Source organism: Salvelinus namaycush, chromosome 1, assembly GCF_016432855.1.
Source record: "Salvelinus namaycush isolate Seneca chromosome 1, SaNama_1.0, whole genome shotgun sequence".
Lineage (NCBI taxonomy): Eukaryota > Metazoa > Chordata > Actinopteri > Salmoniformes > Salmonidae > Salvelinus > Salvelinus namaycush.
Window position 1 is genome coordinate 32,852,577 of NC_052307.1, and position 20,583 is coordinate 32,873,159.

The window sequence follows — 20,583 nt, forward strand, 5'->3', positions numbered from 1 at the left end:
AGCTAAAACACGATTCAACTCTTCAGGCAGCAAAGTGCTCCCTGGATGCAGCAATGTAGCAGTGCTATGGACCTATCACTATCATTCATTTGTACAGGTACTATGTTGCTGCCACACATATCCCTTTCTTTATTCTATACTGCATTTGGTAACTGCTCTATTGCTCTCTGGGTATGCTCCTCACTAATCATAAATGCAACTGGAACGGAAACATTGGATTATGTTACTACAATCTCATTGTATAATAGCCTTTTTTTTTAAATGGATTTTAGACTTGGGTGGCATCCAGGGGCATCCCAAGTTATCCACCTTGCAATATGTTGAAATGCGGACTTTTATTTTTGAAGGTTTCCTCATTACCATAGTAAAGTGACATCGTTAGTGCTGCTAGCAGAAAAGTAGTGGATTTCCAAGCTTTTGGAGCGCTGTATTTTCTGCCTGTCTATATTTGGATCTGTGTGTGTTTAACGGTAGTAAATACGGATTGGCTGAATCGTTCATTATAGATATTGCAGACTGGATCTTGACATATGTATCCTATCTCCAATTGGAATAAATAATTGAGGAATGTGGAAATTACAGAATGCCCAACAGCGTTGGAAAGAGATTTAAACCCACCAAATACATCCCGGTATCTACTGCTGCCACTCTTCTTGTGGGATCCACCACCTTATTCTTCGTTTTTACGTAAGTTTTAATTGTTTAGTAAGTCTTATAGGCTATCCTTCTGGTAATGCCTTACACACAATAAAGAGTTTCCTATTCGGATCAGTAGCATAGGTCCGACGATATGGTGGTAACCAATGACTATTGCTGTTAGAAGTTTTTGTTGCAGGATTTTAGACCGCTTTTCCGGGTCGGATCTTTATGCTATTATGAATGGTTTTATAAATGTGGACTGTGCACTGCATAGCCTACAGTTATTATTGATCTTCGACTCGTTTTGGTAGTCTTGTTAGGCTGGGTGTGTCTAAGCATTATGGCAGAAACTTCTATATTACATTTACTTTATATTTGTTTTCCAAATGCATTTTTTTCTAGAATAAACTTCATAGTTGGACAGCCAACTCAAGCTTGAAGTAGTCTAGGAGGTAGGCAGATAGCGGCTATAGGTTACTGTGTAGCCGTAGGCCGCCATACTTGCCAGTTAGTTGCCCCGTCTTTAGTTCTTCAGGCACAGCAAACAAGTAACACAGCGGTGAATTGTTATATCGTTGCAACTGGTACGCTACTTTGAATATGGGTGTGTCCAATATTGATTAGAAATGCTGATTCGCCCTCGGTACCTACATCAAAGTGCTTCATGTATAACGGGCAAGTGCATATGTGCGCTCTGAAGATTTTAGTGGTTAGAGCTCTACCACTGCACCTTCATTATGGAAATGTGTGTGGTTTACAGCGAGTGGTGTTTTTCTGAAGGTTATTTTTTCCACACAGATTCGTTTTTTTTTTTACATATCCATTTTCCCATGGTTATTTATTGCATTCCTGATTGACCCTGTGATCTACTTTCAAGTGCATCATTTATTGACATATAGGCGGACAATCTGATTGTAAACTTTCAAGTACAGCCGAGGCCTGCTGTACATTTGAATCTGCACTTAGAGTCTATTTGCTTATGGAGACTAGTGGTTTGACTGAACTGGTATGATCTCATGGTTCAGCTGTCCGAGATTTGAGCACTAAATGCATTAGGGCATTGCATGAATGGATAGGCCTATAGGCTTAGGCCACTGTATGATATTCATATTTAAACACATGTAAAGGAAGAGAGGCTATAGGCGTAGCCCCAGAGAGAGTGGGAGAGATAGAGATATGCCGGTGGCATGCTACGACACCAACATCTATTTCTTTACTCTTGTCAGATAGGCTACTGCATCTGCTATAGAGATATACAATGTAGGTGTGCAGAAGGAGGCTAATTCGTTATTTTTCGATCAGAATATTTTTGATAAAGATAAGCATTATATTGTTAGATCATAGGAGTAGCTAGGCTACCTGGGGCGTCAGGTTAGAGTGTTGGACTAGTAACCGAAAGGTTGCAAGATCGAATCCCCGAGCTGACAAGGTAAAAATCTGTCGTTCTTTCCCTGAACAAGGCAGTTACTAGGCTGTCATTGAAAATAAGAATTTGTTCTTTTTTTTAATTTAAATTATTATTTTTTAAATTTTTGTAATTTTTTTTTACCCCTTTTTCTCCCCAATTTTCGTGGTATCCAATCTTGTCTCATCGCTACAACTCCCGTACGGACTCGGGAGAAAGCCATGCGTCCTCCGAAACACAACCCAACCAAGCCGCACTGCTTCTTAACACAGCGCGCCTCCAACCCGGAAGCCAGCCGCACCAATGTGTCGGAGGAAACTTGTGCATGTAATTATTAACAGACAAATCAAAAATCATCTCTCTTTAAAAAAACAACAACAGCAACCCAAACAACAGCAACACAAAGTGTAAATGTGTCACGTATACTCCCTCTCCGGCCTCTAGGTCCCCAGGCTGCTGATTATTATGCACACCTGTCACCATCGTCAAGCACACCAGCCCCTCATGACACTCACCTGGACTCCATCAACTCCTTGATTACCTTCCCTATATCTGTCACTCTCCTTGGTTCTTTCCTCAGGTGTTATTGACTCTGTTTTCATGTCAGTGTGTTGTTTGTGTTCCTTGTTTTCTGTGCTGTTTATTTATTAAACACTCACTTCCTGTACTTGCTTCCAAACTCTCAGCGCACATCGTTACAAAATGTTTGCAAACTTTGCCCAGACTGAGCTATTCAGGACAGTATAGGCTAGAGGAAGTCTGAGTGTGTAGCATGGCTTTTGTACTGGGGGTTAATGGTTTCGATCAAAGGAAACATATGAAGTTGGCTTTCCCTGTTGCCCAGCTATCTAGATTGTAGCGTCAACAACCACTCCAGTTCTAAATGGGTTCCTCCCTGGCTGTAAGAGGCTTTGCATAGACACATAGTAAGACAAAGTGGTAGTCTAATGGTGTAGTCCTGATGTGCTTGTGTGCTTTGGTACCACAGTAGCTGATACAGGGCAGCAGGAAGCTAGTCTCAGGTTCCTCTCCAATCTTCCAGACCTCTTGGTTTTACTGCCCAGCTTCTCTATTGCAGCAGGGGTTCCAGTCAAGCTGTGGTCAGGGCTAGATAGATGGGCCAAACATTGACCCCCAACAGATGGATAGAGAGGGTAAGGATTAGGATTTTACCCCGTTCCTCTGCTCTTTGATTCCACATGCAGCTAAACGTCCATAGGATTGGGTTGTGTATAATGGAACCCCCTGGGGTAGAATTACTGTGCATATCCGCTCTAACATTGATGGGGGGAACATATGCTACACAATACACAACAATGCTCCTCAATACACCACAATGCTCCTCAATACACCACAATGATCCTCAATACACCACAATGCTCCTCAATGCACCACAATGCTCCTCAATGCACCACAACATTCCACAATGCACCACAACATTCCACAATGCACCCCAACACAACAAAACACACCACAGTAGATCCAATAGATGAAGCCACACATGTGCTGTGTTTAGAGAGCTGTGAGACAGCAACCTATGTGAGTCATTGTGGACCAAGTGATTGCCAGGTCTCCACACTAGTGTCATATCAGGCATGGAGGAAGAGGCACTGTGTGAATAGTATGAGTGCCAGCTGAGTGCTGGCACAGTGTTACTGTTACTGCTGTGCCTGGCGTCTCTGTCAGTGGATTTACAGTATGTCTGTCCTTCACGACCACAATATCATTCACTCATTCACGTAAGGCTCATAATGCCATGTGACCAAGGTCCCCTGATTCCTCTACACAGGTCCAGCTTCTGGTGTTTCTGCAGAAACAAGAGGTGGTATAACATTGGACTGTTTGCTGATGTAAACAAACAAGCACTTTGTAAAGGCTTTCCACATGCTCTATACATTTGCTACCTGCCATTGAGAAAAATGCAGAGGCTTACTGTTATCATTTCCTGTCAATACCATTATCCCACATTTAAGAAGGGGTGAGAAGGATTTCTGGAAACTATCAATTGACTATGCGGCAGTTGTTATGGCAATAAATTACAGAAGAGGTTGCTGTTTGTGTTTAGAGCCAAACTATCTCCCAGAGATTCATGTACGTACAGCTTGGCATGGGAGCCGGAGCAAAGTGGACAGAGAGAAATCTAATCTTAAACTTCCACATCTGTTTCCTCATTTACAACATGTTCATTTAAATGAGACGCTCGGTGCAAGTAGGCTTTTCCTCTTGACCCACTATTGTTCTGATGGTAGGTGCAATCAGGGGCTATGTTCGTTCTGATGTCCATACTAGCACACCACGTAGAATGCACAATTCATTGCTTCATTCTAACCAGTATGCTAGTTTGGACATTGCAGCAAAGATTGGCTAATGTCTCACAGTTCTTTTCATGTGTATAACAATGTATTAGGATATCATAGAGTGGACTGGGGGTATCGTTAATCTCATATTTACTCACCCCAACATGATGGTGTGGTAGTGGTGAGGGATGGATTAATGCCTAGCATCCAGGGCTAAGTGCTCGATGTGCCCTCTGGCTGTGGTGTTTTAAAACATTGTGGTAATCTCTTCTCTACCACATTAATTGAACTTTTAGGAGAGTAATTAAATGTGCATCCCCCATTGATCTTAATCCACATCCAGACTGTGGCGACGTCCCAAATGGCCCTCTTTTTTTCCATACATAGTGCACTACTTTCGACTAGAACCCTGTAGGTCCTGGTCAAAAGTAGTGCACTGGGGAATAGGGTGCCATTTGGGACACACATTGGGTGTGATTATGCAGTTGCTGCTGTCCTCTCTTTATTTGGTGGTTCTGTATCACTGATGCTATCTTATTCATTGGTGCCTTTCAGTACTGTGTGTTAGATACCATTAGAGCCTAGTCATCCTCCAATCCCCACTTCCCTTTGCTAATGTGTTTGATTGTAAGGGCTCTGTGAATTTAATGTTAGTTTAATCATTTGTTAATCTACATTGATTGTTTTGATATAGGTGATATAGTATTGACATAGTGATATTTGATAATGGTGATATCAGAAGGGTTTGTTTGATATGGTGGATATAAATCTGATTAGGTTATGTCATTAAGGTTGTCTGTCTGGTTTGCTAAATCGCTATGATCATGTTGTTTGTGTCGATTCCAATGTTCGATCCTCTATATTAGGATATCAGTAGTTCAGATTCTCTCCCTCCCTCCTTCCCTCCCCTACAGCGATTCTATCCTGTCACCACCCTACTTAGTTTGTAAATGCTTCTGCCTGCATTGTGAAAAGAGGGGTATTATGGACTATTCAGAGCTCTCCTTCTTCATGCAGATAAAGATAATGAGATAATAGGTTTGGTATATTTCTGCCGATGACACCTGGACCCTTGTCTGATGGGTAGTACTGAGCAATTAGTACTTTTTCTTTTAAAAATAATCCGTTTTCGATGTTGGTTTTGATCATTTTTGTAACATTAAATACACTATACATTATGTGGGTTGAATGCTTGTAACACAGAATCAAACAATTAATACCCATGATGGTAGTGACTGCCCATTACTGCTTATCACTTATTAACCATCATTTATTCACATTACTTTACTTTAATAACATCTTTCAGTTGTTGTGTATACTACATTAGTTTTATTTGATGACTTTATTATTTCATTCCAAGTCATCATCGCATCTCTATTGAGCTGCTGCCTATGTTGTCTGACAAAAATCACACTTTTGTAGTTCTACATCTTAAATAAGGCATACTTTTATGACTGCTGAATACCAACTATCAATCACTTAGATCATGTATTTTCAGGTAGAGATACCTAGCGACGCTCACGATTGCTCATTCTTCTCTCTTCAGTAGCAGGCATAAAAGAAACACAGACCGGACAAGTAGATGGGCAATGGATTATGGTCATTGTAGGTAATTACTATGTTTTATGCGCTAAACTATGTAGAGTATTGGCCTGTTGGAAACTACAAATCCCTAATACATCGCACAGTTCAGGCCGAATCTGATTTATTTCTAGAGAAACTGTGCGATGTGTGCTTTGAGTTCACAGAAGAAGGAACAACGAACGAAATGAAATTCAAATAATTGAACCAACGTCAAGGATAGGATAGGGAACGCTTTAGTTTTCTGTGTCATATAGAGGATAGATGCTGATTATCTCACTGAAAACAACAAGACCAAAATAGGCATTCACAGCCTAAAGTGATTCATAAAAATCGCTGCACAACTGTCTGATCGCTGGTGTTCAGGGGGACAAATGGAGCATTTGGTATTACTGAGGATAAGGCCTTTAGCAGGACTGGGAATGCTATGTTTAATATATATATATATGAGCAGCTACTTTAGGTCAAGGAGAGATCTTGTAGATTAATTCATTTGGTTGCAGGGTTGTGCTGGTGTCACTCTCAAAGGGCTCCTTGCAGTTATGTACTGTATAACATCATGAACAAGGAAGGGATGACTACTCCCTTCCCTTTCAATAACATTTAAAATAATTGTTTTAATTGTGTGTACTGCATTATTTATCATGAGTGTAGGCTCCCTTGTGGATCTTATGACTGCATGGTAATTTATTTGAGACTTCAACCCCACTCTTTTGCACTACACTATTTCTTTCTATTACAGTAAAAAAATGTACCAGGAACTTATAAACATGTCTGTAGGCTACAACATGTCTGTACTTTGAAAGGAAAAGTCTAGTTGCTTGATGGCTTAGGGACCAAACCTAAATCTTGAAATTGAATATTAATCATGAAACCAAACTATATAATGTTGAACATAATGTAGCCTCTCGTAAGATAGGATGAACTGTAATTCCTCATTATCAAATGTCTTGGGGCTGAATACACTCATCCCATTTGGCAGCATACACAGAAACCATAGAGTTCCATTCTAGGTAAAGGTTTACATAACCCCTGTAACACTGACCATTCCCCTCCGCAATCTATCTACTGTAGATCTGTTCTGTTTCCACTTTCCCATGTTCTGTATGGGTAATGTATGGTTTAATAGTATGTATGGTTACACTGACATACACTTGCTATGTATCGTTAATATATGGTGTAATGCTATGTAGGAGTAATGTATGGTTTAATGCTATGTATGAGTAATGTATGGTTTAATTCTGTGTATGAGTAATGTATGGTTTAATACTATGTATTAGTAATGTGTGGTTTAATGCTATGTATGGGTAATATATGCTTTAATGCCATGTATGGGTTACACTGACATACATTTTCTATGTATGGGTTGTGTATGGACTCCACTGACCATAATTGAGGGATTCAATTCAACACAAAAGGATGACGGTGGTATCTTGAGTCTCAGATTCAACTGCTGACATTTTCTTTTAAATCGTTTTGAACAAAGTTTCAATGAGGTAGGCCTGTAACTTAATTTAATGTACAGTGCCTTCAAAAACTATTCATACCCCTTGACACATTTTTTTGTGTTACAGCCTGCATTTAGAATTGATCACATTTAGGTTTTTTGGTCACTGGCCAGAGAACACCCCATAATGTCAAAGTGGAATCATGTTTTTCGGAATGTTTACAAATTAATAAAAAATGAAAAATGTCTTGAGTGAATAAGCATTCAACCCCTTTGCTATGGCAAGCCTAAATAAATTCAGGAGTAAAAAATGTGCTTAACAAGTCACATAATAAGTTGCATGGACTCAATCTGCGTGCAATAATAGTGTTTTTTGAATGACTCCAGGTACCCCACACATAAAATGATCTGTAAGGTCCCTCAGTCGAGCAGTGAATTTCAAACACACATTCAACCACAACGACCAGGGAGGTTTTCCAATGCTTTGCAAAGAAGGGCACCTATTGGTAGAAAAACAGACATTGAATGTCTCTTTGAGCATAGTGAAGTTATTAATTACCCTTTTAAATGGTGCATCTATACACCCAGTCACTACAAAGTACAGGCGTCCTTCCTAACTCGGTTGCTGGAGTGGAAGGAAACCGCTCAGGGATTTCACCATGAGGCCAATGGTGACTTTAAAACAGTTACTGGCTGTCATAAAACCGTTTAATGGCTGTGATAGGAGAAAACTGAGGATGGCTCAACAGCATTGTAGTTACTCCACAATACTAACCTAATTAACAGAGTGAAAAGGAAGCCTGTACAGAATCAAAAATATTCCCAATCATGCATTCTGTTTGCAACTAAAGTAATACTGCCAAAAAATTGTCCTGAATACAAAGTGTTATGTTCGGGGCAAATCCAATACAACACATTACTGAGTACAACTCTCCATATTTCCAAGCATAGTTGTGGCTGTATCATGTTATGGGTATGCTTGTAATTGTTAAGGACTGGGGGAGTTTTTCAGGTTCAGTCTGCTTTCCACCAGAGATGAATTCGCCTTTCAGCAGGACAGTAACCTGGCCAAATCTACACTGAAGTTGCTTACCAAGAAGATAGTGAATGTGACCAAGTTACAGTTTTGACTTAAATCTGCTTGAAAATCTATGACAAGACCTGAAAATGGTTGTCTAGCAATGATCCACAGCCAATCTGACAGAGCCTGAAGAATTGTGAAAAGAATAATGGGCAAATGTTGAACAATCCAAGTGTGGAAAGCTCTTAGAGACTTACCCAGAAAGACTCACAGCTGTACTCACTACCTAAGGTGATTCTAACATGTATTGACTCAGGGGTTGAATACTTATCTAATCAGGATACTGTATATTAGTGTTTAATTTTTCATGATTTTCTTTACAAATGTTATCATTTTTCTTCCACTGACATTACAGATTATTGTGTGTAGATCGCTAACATAAAATTACAATTAAATACATTTGAATCCCACTTTGTAACACAACAAAATGTGGAAAAAGTCAAGGGCTGTGAATACTTTCTGAAGGCACTGTATATTTTATTTGATACCATCTAGGGTAGATTATTGTGTACTGTGTTGTTTTGTTTGGGTCTGTAGTGAAACTGACAAACACAAAGAACACTGAAAGCCTGTTGAAGGTAGAGAAATGGCACCAGTACAACAAAACGCCAAATACTTATTTCAAACAATAGACAGTGTGGTGACTCACTCTCTGTCTCCCCGATGGGGGTTTTACACATTCACACTCCACGATGGATACGTTTAAATCTGTCTTTCATTGCTCCTATATTTTTTGCCGCAGGCTAAGTGACAGTAATGAGATCAAATGTATAATTCAGGCCCGAAGTTTTGATATAATAAAAAGGAACGCTCACCAAGGGAATCCCAAATGACACTGTTAACATTTTTATTAACCCATAATGGAGTTATCCCCCAGCCTCCCCCTGTCTTCCTGCCTCACCTTCTCTTAAGGCATCAGCATGCTTCAGTCCGGCTGGCAGATAGCCAAAGTCGGCTAGGCGAACCGAATGTGCTCGCATACGCCCTTAAAATACTTTAGCTTGAAAAATGAGAAAAAAACGCCAATAGTACTGTTTGTCCATTTAGAGATATTGATCTGAATTAATCTAAGATAACTCAAGAAACATGTTATTGTTTTTGCCGTGGAGATCTTAGTCACGCAATTTTACATCTAACTAAGATGTTTGGTGCAGTATTTCTAAATGAAAAAATGTGCATGAAAACGAGTCGTCTCTCAGGGAATGACAACAAAGACTTTACTGAAGAATCCCTACTGTTGACCAATCACAGACTAAGGGGCGTAGACTTCGGCTACAGACTTCAGCTTGCCTCAAGAAAAAAGGTTGTGTGCCTGAACAACCAAAAAAAAGACTTACCAAAGTCCAAAACAAAAAAAACATCACAAAATGTCTTCATAATATATGCATAAACTCTTCCAAGCTGTTTCGTCTGGGAAGCATGCGGACTTCTTTACACTCTCTTACAAGGAGGGTAATATTTCAGTCATTATCTGCCATGGCAGGGTACAGCTATAAATCAGATCCCTGTCCTCTCCTTCATAACCATGGCTTGTCCAGCTGTTGATTCCCCTCAGATAAATGTGTTGGACCAGCCACTTCTTCATACCGCATCACTGGACCCAACCAGCCACACGGACAAGCATGCCTTACGTCTTCACCCTACATTGGTATTGACAAGTGAATGAGGCGGGCAAATAAAAGCCTGGGTCATCTAATCTGATTCCATCCTAGCCTCCTGTCACTCCCTCACAACTAGGTTAAGATCATGCTTCCCTGGTCGTGTCTGGCATCCTGAGTGAACAAAGCAGCCTCTTCCTGCCTGGAAAACCACAGCCTCATACCAACACACAGCCTGCCCTCCACAACAATAACCACGGCCATGCACAGGTTGTTATTAAAATGCAATTTATGATTCATATTAGCTGTGGCAGGCAGGCCTTTGAAATGGACCGTTTATGTGGTTGGCTGTGTGTAAGGGGGTGTAATGAGGGAAAAGGTTCTGTAATCCTGTGTCTGACAAAGTGCTTTGCTTTGACAGCACTGGGATGTATAACTGTTGTTGATTGGATAGCAGCAGAGCTTTACGTGTATCATTTTAGATTTTCATTTTATCTGAATTGTTATTGTTTTGAACTGTTAAATAGGTTTTGATCTGAGCCTTATTGGACTTTGAAATGATTTGATGGCTCACTGATTTGCTTCTGTTCCATTTCTAGGGGGGTTATTTTATTTTGTCATAATCCTTTATGCGTCTCGAGTCTAGGGAGAGCGATTTTCTGCCTTCGAAGTTTGAAACTCATTGCTACCTCAGAACTTTTCTTAAATGTCTTTCAATTTGCCGTCAAACTTTTTCTGAGCTTGGCTTGCCAAAAATAAATTGTACCCTGTGATGCCATGGCTTGGCTAAATGGAACCACCTGTATGTAGTCAGAGCAGCTCAATGTAGCAATGTTTGCAGAAAGGGAAGTGAGGTGCTTGGGACTGGGAGTACAGGGTGTCTGCTCTCCCCCCTACTGCCCACCTTCCACCCCAGTGAGGGAGGCTGGTGGTGGAAACTACTCCTCCTGAGAACATGTGGGAATGATTTAGACCTTCAGCCGCTCTCTCCCTGGGCGTCTCCACCCTGTTCCCCCCCTCTCTTCTCCGTTTTGGCAGGGGGGTAGGCCATCACCGACCGGGAATAAGTTGAAACAGAGCTCTGCCTCTGACACCTCGTGCTACAGAGACAGAAAGAAGACCTGGAGTCCAGCTGCGTCTGCCCCCGAGTTAGAAAAGGAGACGTGTGTAGTTAGAGGAGTGTAGCCTACATCTCAAGACTACTCCAGAGAGCCATAGACACACACAGGGAGAAAGAGATGGATAGGCCGATCGAGTGTGGTGTTATGAGCGTGTTGCCTTTTCATATCTTTGGCCATTTTCATGCAAGTCCATCGTTTGAAGGCCCCAGAGATGGGCACATCAATAAGAGTTGCGGTGCTCACTCATCTGTAACGAGCAGAGTGACATAAATGTGAGTGGTCATGAGGCTTTGAAGCCAGAGATCCAAGGGCCAGCCTCTCCACTCCAGGCTTTCTGTTTAGCTTTGGACTTGGCCTTTGTAGTAGTACTGAGGAGCTCTTATACTTTCCCATAGCTTTAGCCAGACAGACCTTAGACGGTTTACGAATGGAAAGATCAAATATCGAGTCTACATTCTGTATTAAAATGCACAAGAAATGACCTGCCTAATATTACCTACACTGAGATTGAGATGTTGTCTGTCCACTCCATACACACTCACAGAATAGATATATTAGCCCCGTTGATGATTGTTTAAAGGACCTGTTATTATTTTGAAGCTTTTTTTTTGCAGAGTGAAAGATGCCCTTGCACTGTGCAAACCTGCTTGGAGGATTTCGTTTTAAAGTGCTCCTGTGGAAGGAATTCTCATTCTCTCCCTGTTTTGTCTCTCTGCCTAGTGCGAACAGGGGTCGAACATTATTATTACCAGGAGATTATGATGAACCTGTGGGTCAGGCTAATGGGATAGAGAATCCATGTGATCAAATGTTTATGATATTGGATCTTTGTTTAATAGATTCTTTAAAGACTTCTCATTGACACGCTGGTTCTCTGTGCCCTTAATGTGTCTTCCGTAGTCTCCTCGTGAGATAAGTAAGACGTGTAGCTCTCTCTGTGTGACTCGTCAGTATTCATCACTCTCTGTGTGACTCGTCAGTATTCACCACTCTCTGTGTGACTCGTCAGTATTCATCTCTCTCTGTGTGACTCGTCAGTATTTACCACTCTCTGTGTGACTCGTCAGTATTTACCACTCTCTGTGTGACTCATCAGTATTCATCACTCTCTGTGTGACTCGTCAGTATTCACCACTCTCTGTGTGACTCGTCAGTATTCATCACTCTCTGTGTGACTCGTCAGTATTTACCACTCTCTGTGTGACTCGTCAGTATTTACCACTCTCTGTGTGACTCGTCAGTATTCATCACTCTCTGTGTGACTCGTCAGTATTCATCACTCTCTGTGTGACTCGTCAGTATTCATCTCTCTCTGTGTGACTCGTCAGTATTTACCACTCTCTGTGTGACTCGTCAGTATTTACCACTCTCTGTGTGACTCATCAGTATTCATCACTCTCTGTGTGACTCGTCAGTATTCACCACTCTCTGTGTGACTCGTCAGTATTCATCACTCTCTGTGTGACTCGTCAGTATTTACCACTCTCTGTGTGACTCGTCAGTATTTACCACTCTCTGTGTGACTCGTCAGTATTCATCACTCTCTGTGTGACTCGTCAGTATTCATCACTCTCTGTGGCCGGCTTTAGAACGGAAGCACACCCAGCTGACAGCAGAAGACACTGGAAAAGATTACACTACGTCTGTGTCCCAAATGACATCCCATTCCCTATAGTGAGCCCTATGGGCCCTACGTGCCCTGGTCAAAAGTATTGCAGTACATAGGGAATAGTGTTTCATTTGGGCTGCTATAGTCTGCAGTGAATGAGTGCTGAAACAGCAGTCTGCATTCATCTATTTGTTTCCTACCTGACTTAGTTTGAATAGACTGGGTGCAATGCGAGAGCCCCATGCAAATGCATGATTTGACTGTGAAGACCTGAGTTGAAGGAGCACTCATTATTCTTACCTGAAAATACCTTGTGGTTTTTTGCTGGGTTTATTTATTATCTAACCCTATGATAACAGGAATATTATTTTCAGTGAATTCAGTAACAGTTTACTATAATCTGGACTCAATTTACAGTAGTTGACTCTTATGCAAAGTCTTTGGTGACCAGACAATGCTTATAATACTGCAGTACACTGTAATTGGTGACCAAATTGATTCTCCTCAGTTTAAGCTGAAAACGGCTAGTGGGCTGCATGTTGAGTGGTGCCGCCTGCCAAGCGGGACTATAATCTCTATCTAATTTGACAGCAGTTCTAATGGTTTTTAGAGCCTGAATGATACTGTATTAACCCCTAATTACAGCATACAAAATGTTATTTTTATTTAAACTCCAGTGTCAGTCATGATTAATAGAAATACTAAAGTTGTGTTTTTAATAGAGGAAGTTTTGTGAGAGGTCGTTGGCCAGCCGATTTTACAGAAACTTTAGTCTAAAACTTTTTTTTATTAAACTCCCCTCGTGGTAAAATGTCCAGACAATGCTTAGCCATGTAACGGCAGTCCTCCTCCTCTTCATCTGAAGAGGAGGAGTATTGAGGGAACCAAGGCGCAGCGTAGTGAAATGACATAATTTTATTAACGAAAACACGAACTTGACTAAACTAACAAAAACAACAAACGGTGTAGACAGACCTAAACGACGAACTTACATAAAACAAGAAGAACGCACGAATAGGAAAACATAGACTACACAAACCGAACAAACCGTAAACAGTCCCGCGTGGTGTACAGACACAGACACGGAAGACAATCACCCACAACGAACACTGTGACAACGCCTACCTAAATATGACTCTTAATTAGAGGAACGCCAAACACCTGCCTCTAATTAAGAGCCATACCAGGCAACCCAAAACCAACACAGAAACAGAAAACATAGAATGCCCACCCAACCTCACGTCCTGACCAACTAACACACATAACAAACTAACATAAATAGGTCAGGAACGTGACATAACCCCCCCCCATAAGGTGCGAACTCTGGGCGCACCAGCACAAAGTCTAGGGGAGGGTCTGGGTGGGCATCTGACCACGGTGGTGGCTCAGGCTCCGGGCGAGGTCCCCACCCCACCATAATCAATCCTAACCTCCCTCTCCCCCTAAAAATGTCCACCCTCAATTTACCCCCACAAAATCCTTTTAGTAACATCAATGATATGGACAACACCGGGACAGAGAGATAAATCAACACAGAGGGATAGCACCAGACAGAGGGATAGATCAGAAAATAGATGTAGATCAAGATAGAGAGGGAGATCACGATAGAGGGGCAACTCCGGACTGAAAGGCAGCTCCGGACAGAGAGACAGCTCTGGACTGAGGGGCAGTTCTGGGTATATAGCCATTTCTGGCTGAAGGGCAGCTCCTGGCTGACTGACGAATCTGGATGCTCATGGCAGGCTGACGGCTCTCGACGCTCATGGCTGGCTGACGGCTCTCGACGCTCATGGCTGGCTGACGGCTCTCGACGCTCATGGCAGGCTGACGGCTCTCGACGCTCATGGCAGGCTGACGGCTCTCGACGCTCATGGCAGGCTGACGGCTCTCGACGCTCATGGCAGGCTGACGGCTCTCGACGCTCATGGCTGGCTGACGGCTCTCGACGCTCATGGCTGGCTGACGGCTCTCGACGCTCATGGCAGGCTGACGGCTCTCGACGCTCATGGCAGGCTGACGGCTCTCGACGCTCATGGCAGGCTGACGGCTCTCGACGCTCATGGCAGGCTGACGGCTCTCGACGCTCATGGCAGGCTGACGGCTCTCGACGCTCATGGCAGGCTGGCGGCTCTGGCAGATCCTGTCTGGTTGGCGGCTCTGGCAGATCCTGTCTGGTTGGCGGCTCTGGCAGATCCTGTCTGGTTGGCGGCTCTGGCAGATCCTGTCTGGTTGGCGGCTCTGGCGGATCCTGTCTGGTTGGCGGCTCTGGCGGATCCTGTCTGACGGGCGGCTCTAGCGGCTCCTGTCTGGCGGGCGGCTCTAGCGGCTCCTGTCTGGCGGACGGCTCTGTAGGCTCATGGCAGACGGGCGGCTTTGCAGGCTCATGGCAGACGGGCGGCTTTGCAGGCTCATTGCAGACGGATGGCTCAGACGGCGCTGGGGAGACGGATGGCTCAGATGGCGCTGGGGAGACGGATGGCTCAGATGGCGCTGGTGAGACGGATGGCTCAGATGGCGCTGGTGAGACGGATGGCTCTGGCCGGATAAGGCGCACTGTAGACCTGGTGCGTGGTGCCGGAACTGGAGGCACCGGGCTAAGGACACGCACCTTCATACTAGTGCGGGGAGCAGGGACAGGGCACACTGTACTCTCAAAGCCCACTCTATACCTGGTGCGTGGTACCGGCACTGGTGACACCGGGCTGAGGACAAGCACATCAGGATTAGTAGGGGGAGAAGATACAGTGTGTACAGGGCTCTGGAGACGCACAGGAGGCTTAGTGCGTGGTGCCGGAACTGGAGGCACCGAACTGGATACACGCACTACAGGGAGAGTGCGTGGAGGAGGAACAGGGCTCAGGAGACGCACTGGTAGCCTAGTGCGTAGTGTAGGCACTGTAGGTACTAGGCTGGGGCGGGGAGGTGGCGCCGGAAATACCGGACCGTGGAGGCGTACTGGCACTCTTGAGCATTGAGCCTGCCCAACCTTACCTGGTTGAATACTCCCGGTCGCCCGACCAGTGCGGGGAGGTGGAATAACCCGCACCGGCCTATGTAGGCGAACCGGGGAAACCATGCGTAAGGCAGGTGCCATGTATGCCGGCCCGAGGAGACGCACTGGAGACCAGACGCGTTGAGCCGGCCTCATGACACCTGGCTCAATACCCAATCTAGCCCTACCAGTGCGGGGAGGTGGAATAACCCGCACTGGGCTATGCACTCGTACAGGAGACACCGTGCGCTCTACTGCGTAACACGGCGCCTGCCCGTACTCCCGCTCTCCACGGTAAGCCTGGGAAGTGGGCGCAGGTCTCCTACCTGCCCTTGGCCCACTACCTCTTAGCCCCCCCCCAAGAAATTTTTGGGTGTTACTCACGGGCTTTTTGGGCTTCCGTGCCAGACGCGTTCCCTCATAACTCCGGTTCCTCTCTCTCTTTTCCTCCACTCTCCGAGCTGCCTCCAGCTGTTCCCATGGACGGTGATTCACTTTAGCCCATGGTCCTTCTCCGTTAAATATTTGCTCCCAACTCCACAAGTCCTGTATACTTCCCCGTTGCTCCAAATTACGCTGCTTGGTTCTGGATTCTTGGTGGGTGATTCTGTAACGGCAGTCCTCCTCCTCTTCATCTGAAGAGGAGGAGTATTGAGGGAACCAAGGCGCAGCGTAGTGAAATGACATAATTTTATTAACGAAAACACGAACTTGACTAAACTAACAAAAACAACAAACGGTGTAGACAGACCTAAACGACGAACTTACATAAAACAAGAAGAACGCACGAATAGGAAAACATAGACTACACAAACCGAACAAACCGTAAACAGTCCCGCGTGGTGTACAGACACAGACACGGAAGACAATCACCCACAACGAACACTGTGACAACGCCTACCTAAATATGACTCTTAATTAGAGGAACGCCAAACACCTGCCTCTAATTAAGAGCCATACCAGGCAACCCAAAACCAACACAGAAACAGAAAACATAGAATGCCCACCCAACCTCACGTCCTGACCAACTAACACACATAACAAACTAACATAAATAGGTCAGGAACGTGACAAGCCATGGATTTCCTTCTGGGGGAAATGTTTTCCTTAGCTGGGTGAAGCTGTGTAGAATTCTCTAGAATCTGAATTGTATCCCAGCACAACCCATGGCCAGGGAGCCGTTATTCCGAAACTGTGACACTTCTCAACAGAACGAACAGGAAATTATGTTGTGAGCTAGTATTTGTTTTAATTTTACTGCATTTGTGTCAGTTCCTGTATGAAATGATAGTACTCATACTCCATCTCATCTACCATTATTGACTCACTGACGACATGCCTACTTGGTTAGTAATAACTATTTACTCATTAATGTGTTAGGGCTCGGTTTATTCCAGCCATTAATTATTATCTAGTTGATGCAGGGGCTTTCTGATAGTGTGTGTTTGGAAGTCTGCAGATATCTGCCCTGCTTTGTGTTTTCAGGATGGGCGGAATGGTCTAGAGAGGAGTCTATCAGTTCTGTTTTATCTCATCTAGACCAAGGATGTTTTCTGTTTGTCCTGCTACTTCTCTCTCTGTGTGACCTCACTAAAATAACACATCTGGCCAGGGCATGGGGCTGTGCTGTGCTGTGCTGGAACTTGTCTGTCAGTTTTGCAAGTGGCAGAGTCTGCCTCCACTTCCTATTTTGTCAGCCCTGTGGTGTAGGGGGCTGTGAATGGTGTCTGTCAGTCTGTATCCTGACACACCAGCTGCACTACAAAGTCCAGACTGTAGGCTACCATACTGAGGGATGGGAGCTAAGTTAGCCACTGAATTAATAGAATGCTTGTATCGCTGTCTTGGTCATCATGGTTGGTTTCGATGCTAATTCTGTGACTGTGATCATTGTAGGCGAACAGAAAAGGAGCCACGGGGCCACAGCCAGCAAGTGTTATTTGTCCCTGCCCATCTGTGGCTTGTTCCCCATGTGCATTCTCAGCAGTAGGGTAATTTTCGAAAGTCCTGATTTAAACGCTGTGTCAATTAGTGAGTCTGCCAAAGCCAGCTGGTCTCATAGAACGGTTTTAAACAGAATGATTTTAGTGTAGAATGGTTTTAGCATAGAATTGTTCCCATCGAACGATCACCATCCAAACGAACCATCATCCACACCCCCACTAACCCCCTAACACAGCACTGGGTCTCAGTGTAAATAGCCCACAACGAGAGGGGAGGGTATGGCAGGCCAGTGTATCCAGTATGAATCACAACTTTATTCACTGGGGCTGAGGGTGCTATGGATCCTCTTCTCTCAATGCCCCTTGCAACCATACATCTCAGAGAGGTGTTCAGGATTTAGAAGGAAGAAGTGTAGATGAAGATCAAGATACCTTGGGAATGCCTGCATTCATGTGTTTCATTGAGTGCAGCTGCAGTGCTGTGCTGTGTTAAACCACTGCCATGGCTGTGAGTTTGCATCGAAAGCAGCGCTTACCCATGGACTGAGTAGACATTCAAGTGGATGGCCAATATTTGTTCAGTGTCTCTCTCACTGCCTTTCATCCTCTATATTTCTATATCAGGCTCGCTCTCCTGCTCTCTTTCACACATGCCTAAAACAATCTGCTTTACCCTGTCCCTTTACATTATACATATGACACTTAAAGCATTTACACGGGCATGTACAGCATAATTACAGTGTAGTTGCAGTGTAGTACTTCTGATACCTGTGGTTTGTGTAATTGCACATTTAATACATACATGTTATACCACTTAGTAGAAAGTGAGACCACACCACATGCGTATGTCAAATAGGTTATTGTAGTAAACATTCTGCAAGTATGCAAGACTAGCCCTGTCTTCATCTCATACCGTGTCAGTGCTTTGTGTGTCGGTTAGTGTCGGTTAGTGTCAGCTCGCATTCCTCAGAGTGAGCAGAGCCTCTCCTGGAATTGACTTGTAATCTCCATGAGATATCCAGCTAGCATGGTCTGAATGAATCAGAGGGACGCTACAGTCATGTTGAGTTTATCTTGGCTGGGACGAGAGGCTGCGGGTATGTAGGCCACATCCCGAATGGCACCCTATTCCCTATATAGTGCACTACTTTTTACCAGAGCTCTATGGAACCTGGTCAAAAGTAGTGTGTACAAAATAGGGAATAGGTTTCTATTTTGGACCAGCCCTACTATCATTGTGCTGCCTGCTGGAGCACTTCAGATAGGATGAGTAGTAAGTACTACTCTCTCTCTCCTCTCAAATGGATTCTCCATCTAAATAGAAGCATTGTACATTGTGTTTGAGAGGGAAGAAACAATTTGTTCCCTCTGGCTTTCCCTGATGCTTCGCTGTAAAAGAAAGAGGTTAGGTCTTGGCTGTGCCTTTTTCAGGACGGAAATCATTTTGTGGTTTCTTCTTTAGTGCTTTTGTAACTTCATGTTAAAACACCTCCTGCATTTGAAGTACTGTATTCCGTTTCATGACAGGGCAATTCTTCTCAGAGAATGGATTCCTCTGGTAAGTGTTCAGCAGTTCAAAGCCTCTCAGATAGTTACCTCTAGGGTTATCCTCCCCTTGACAATCTCTCTCTTCCTCCTCGGTAATGAAATCATCTAGGGTTGTGCTGCTTATCTCCGACTAGGCTTTTCTGCTGTCCCCCATCCCTCAGCATATTTCAGCGCTATTCGCTAATACCCAGGTTATCACAGATTTGAGAATGCGCAGCTGAGAATGTGTGCAGAATGTTTTAAAATGAGGCCTAGGTTACGCCTTCTTTAGCGTTTCATCGTACTTTTGTATTCAGGGCAGAGTTGCCTAGCTAGCTGTCGTGTTTGATGGTTTGATGTTTTTACGGATGGCTTGGCAGTATTTAACGTTTCTGTGTGTCTCGGGTCAGGAGTTGCTGCTACTGCATTGCGGCTGCCTCTGATGAAAATAAAACACTTCCTGAACCAGCCCTAACTCCTCCACGCGGGGACCTGATGGAAAGACACTTGCTGTGTCTGAAATAACACCTTACTTCCTAGTGTGCTTTTTTTGACCAGTTCCCATAGATCTCCGGTCAAAAGTAGTGCACTATATAGGAAATAAGGTGCCATTCCGGACATAGCCACTGGCTTTGCTGATTTATGTACTAGTTCATGCTAGCTGCTAGACGAAGCAGCTGAGCAATTAGCTTAAGCTTAACTTGGGCTTAAGTGATTGACAGAGGTAATGATGTGGTGTCTTGGAGAGACTTCAGTCAGCACAGTAGTCCTCCAGAGACATTAACCAATAAGGAACTAAATGATTCCTAGAACCCACCAGGTACTGTTATAAATCCTTAAATGTACGGTGCATTCGGAAACTATTCAGACCCCTTGACTTTTTCCACATTTTTCTACGTTACAGCCTTATTCTAAAATTGATTAAATAAATTTTTTCCCTCATCAATCTACACACAATATCCCATAATGACAAAGCAAATATAGGTTTTTAGAAATGTTTGCAAATTTATAACAAGTTAAAAAACAGAAATACCTTATTTACATAAGGGGTTGTGTTGATGTGTCTAGTGGGCAGGTGGGACTCCATCTAAGCAGATCTCCCTTTCCCGGTATGGGAGACCGGGAGATGTGGGTACAGGAGACGGCTGGCATGACAGGACCTCCAGCTGAGTTGTCTGCTGGCAGCTGGGGACAGTAGACGAGGCAAGGCCCCCTAACCTGGCTCTGTGGATTAGCACTCTCTCTCAACCTGCTAGTTTTATGTAAGTGGTCCTCCAAGAAGAAAGGACAATAGCTTGTCAGTCCTTGGAACAGGAGCAACTTTTGCTTCCCAGGTATAAAGA

General features: G+C 43.8%; 1 protein-coding gene across 1 annotated transcript in view; it reads left to right on the plus strand.

Moving 5' to 3' along the window:
* The first annotated feature begins 501 nt into the window (after positions 1 to 501).
* Positions 502 to 20,583, plus strand: part of zdhhc8b (zinc finger DHHC-type palmitoyltransferase 8b) — an 87,003-nt gene continuing 66,921 nt past the window's right edge. Inside the window, exon 1 of the mRNA XM_039002807.1 lies at positions 502 to 687. Within this exon, the coding sequence (XP_038858735.1) occupies positions 584 to 687 (104 nt within the window). The 5' untranslated portion in view covers positions 502 to 583. The remainder of the gene's footprint in view (positions 688 to 20,583) is intronic.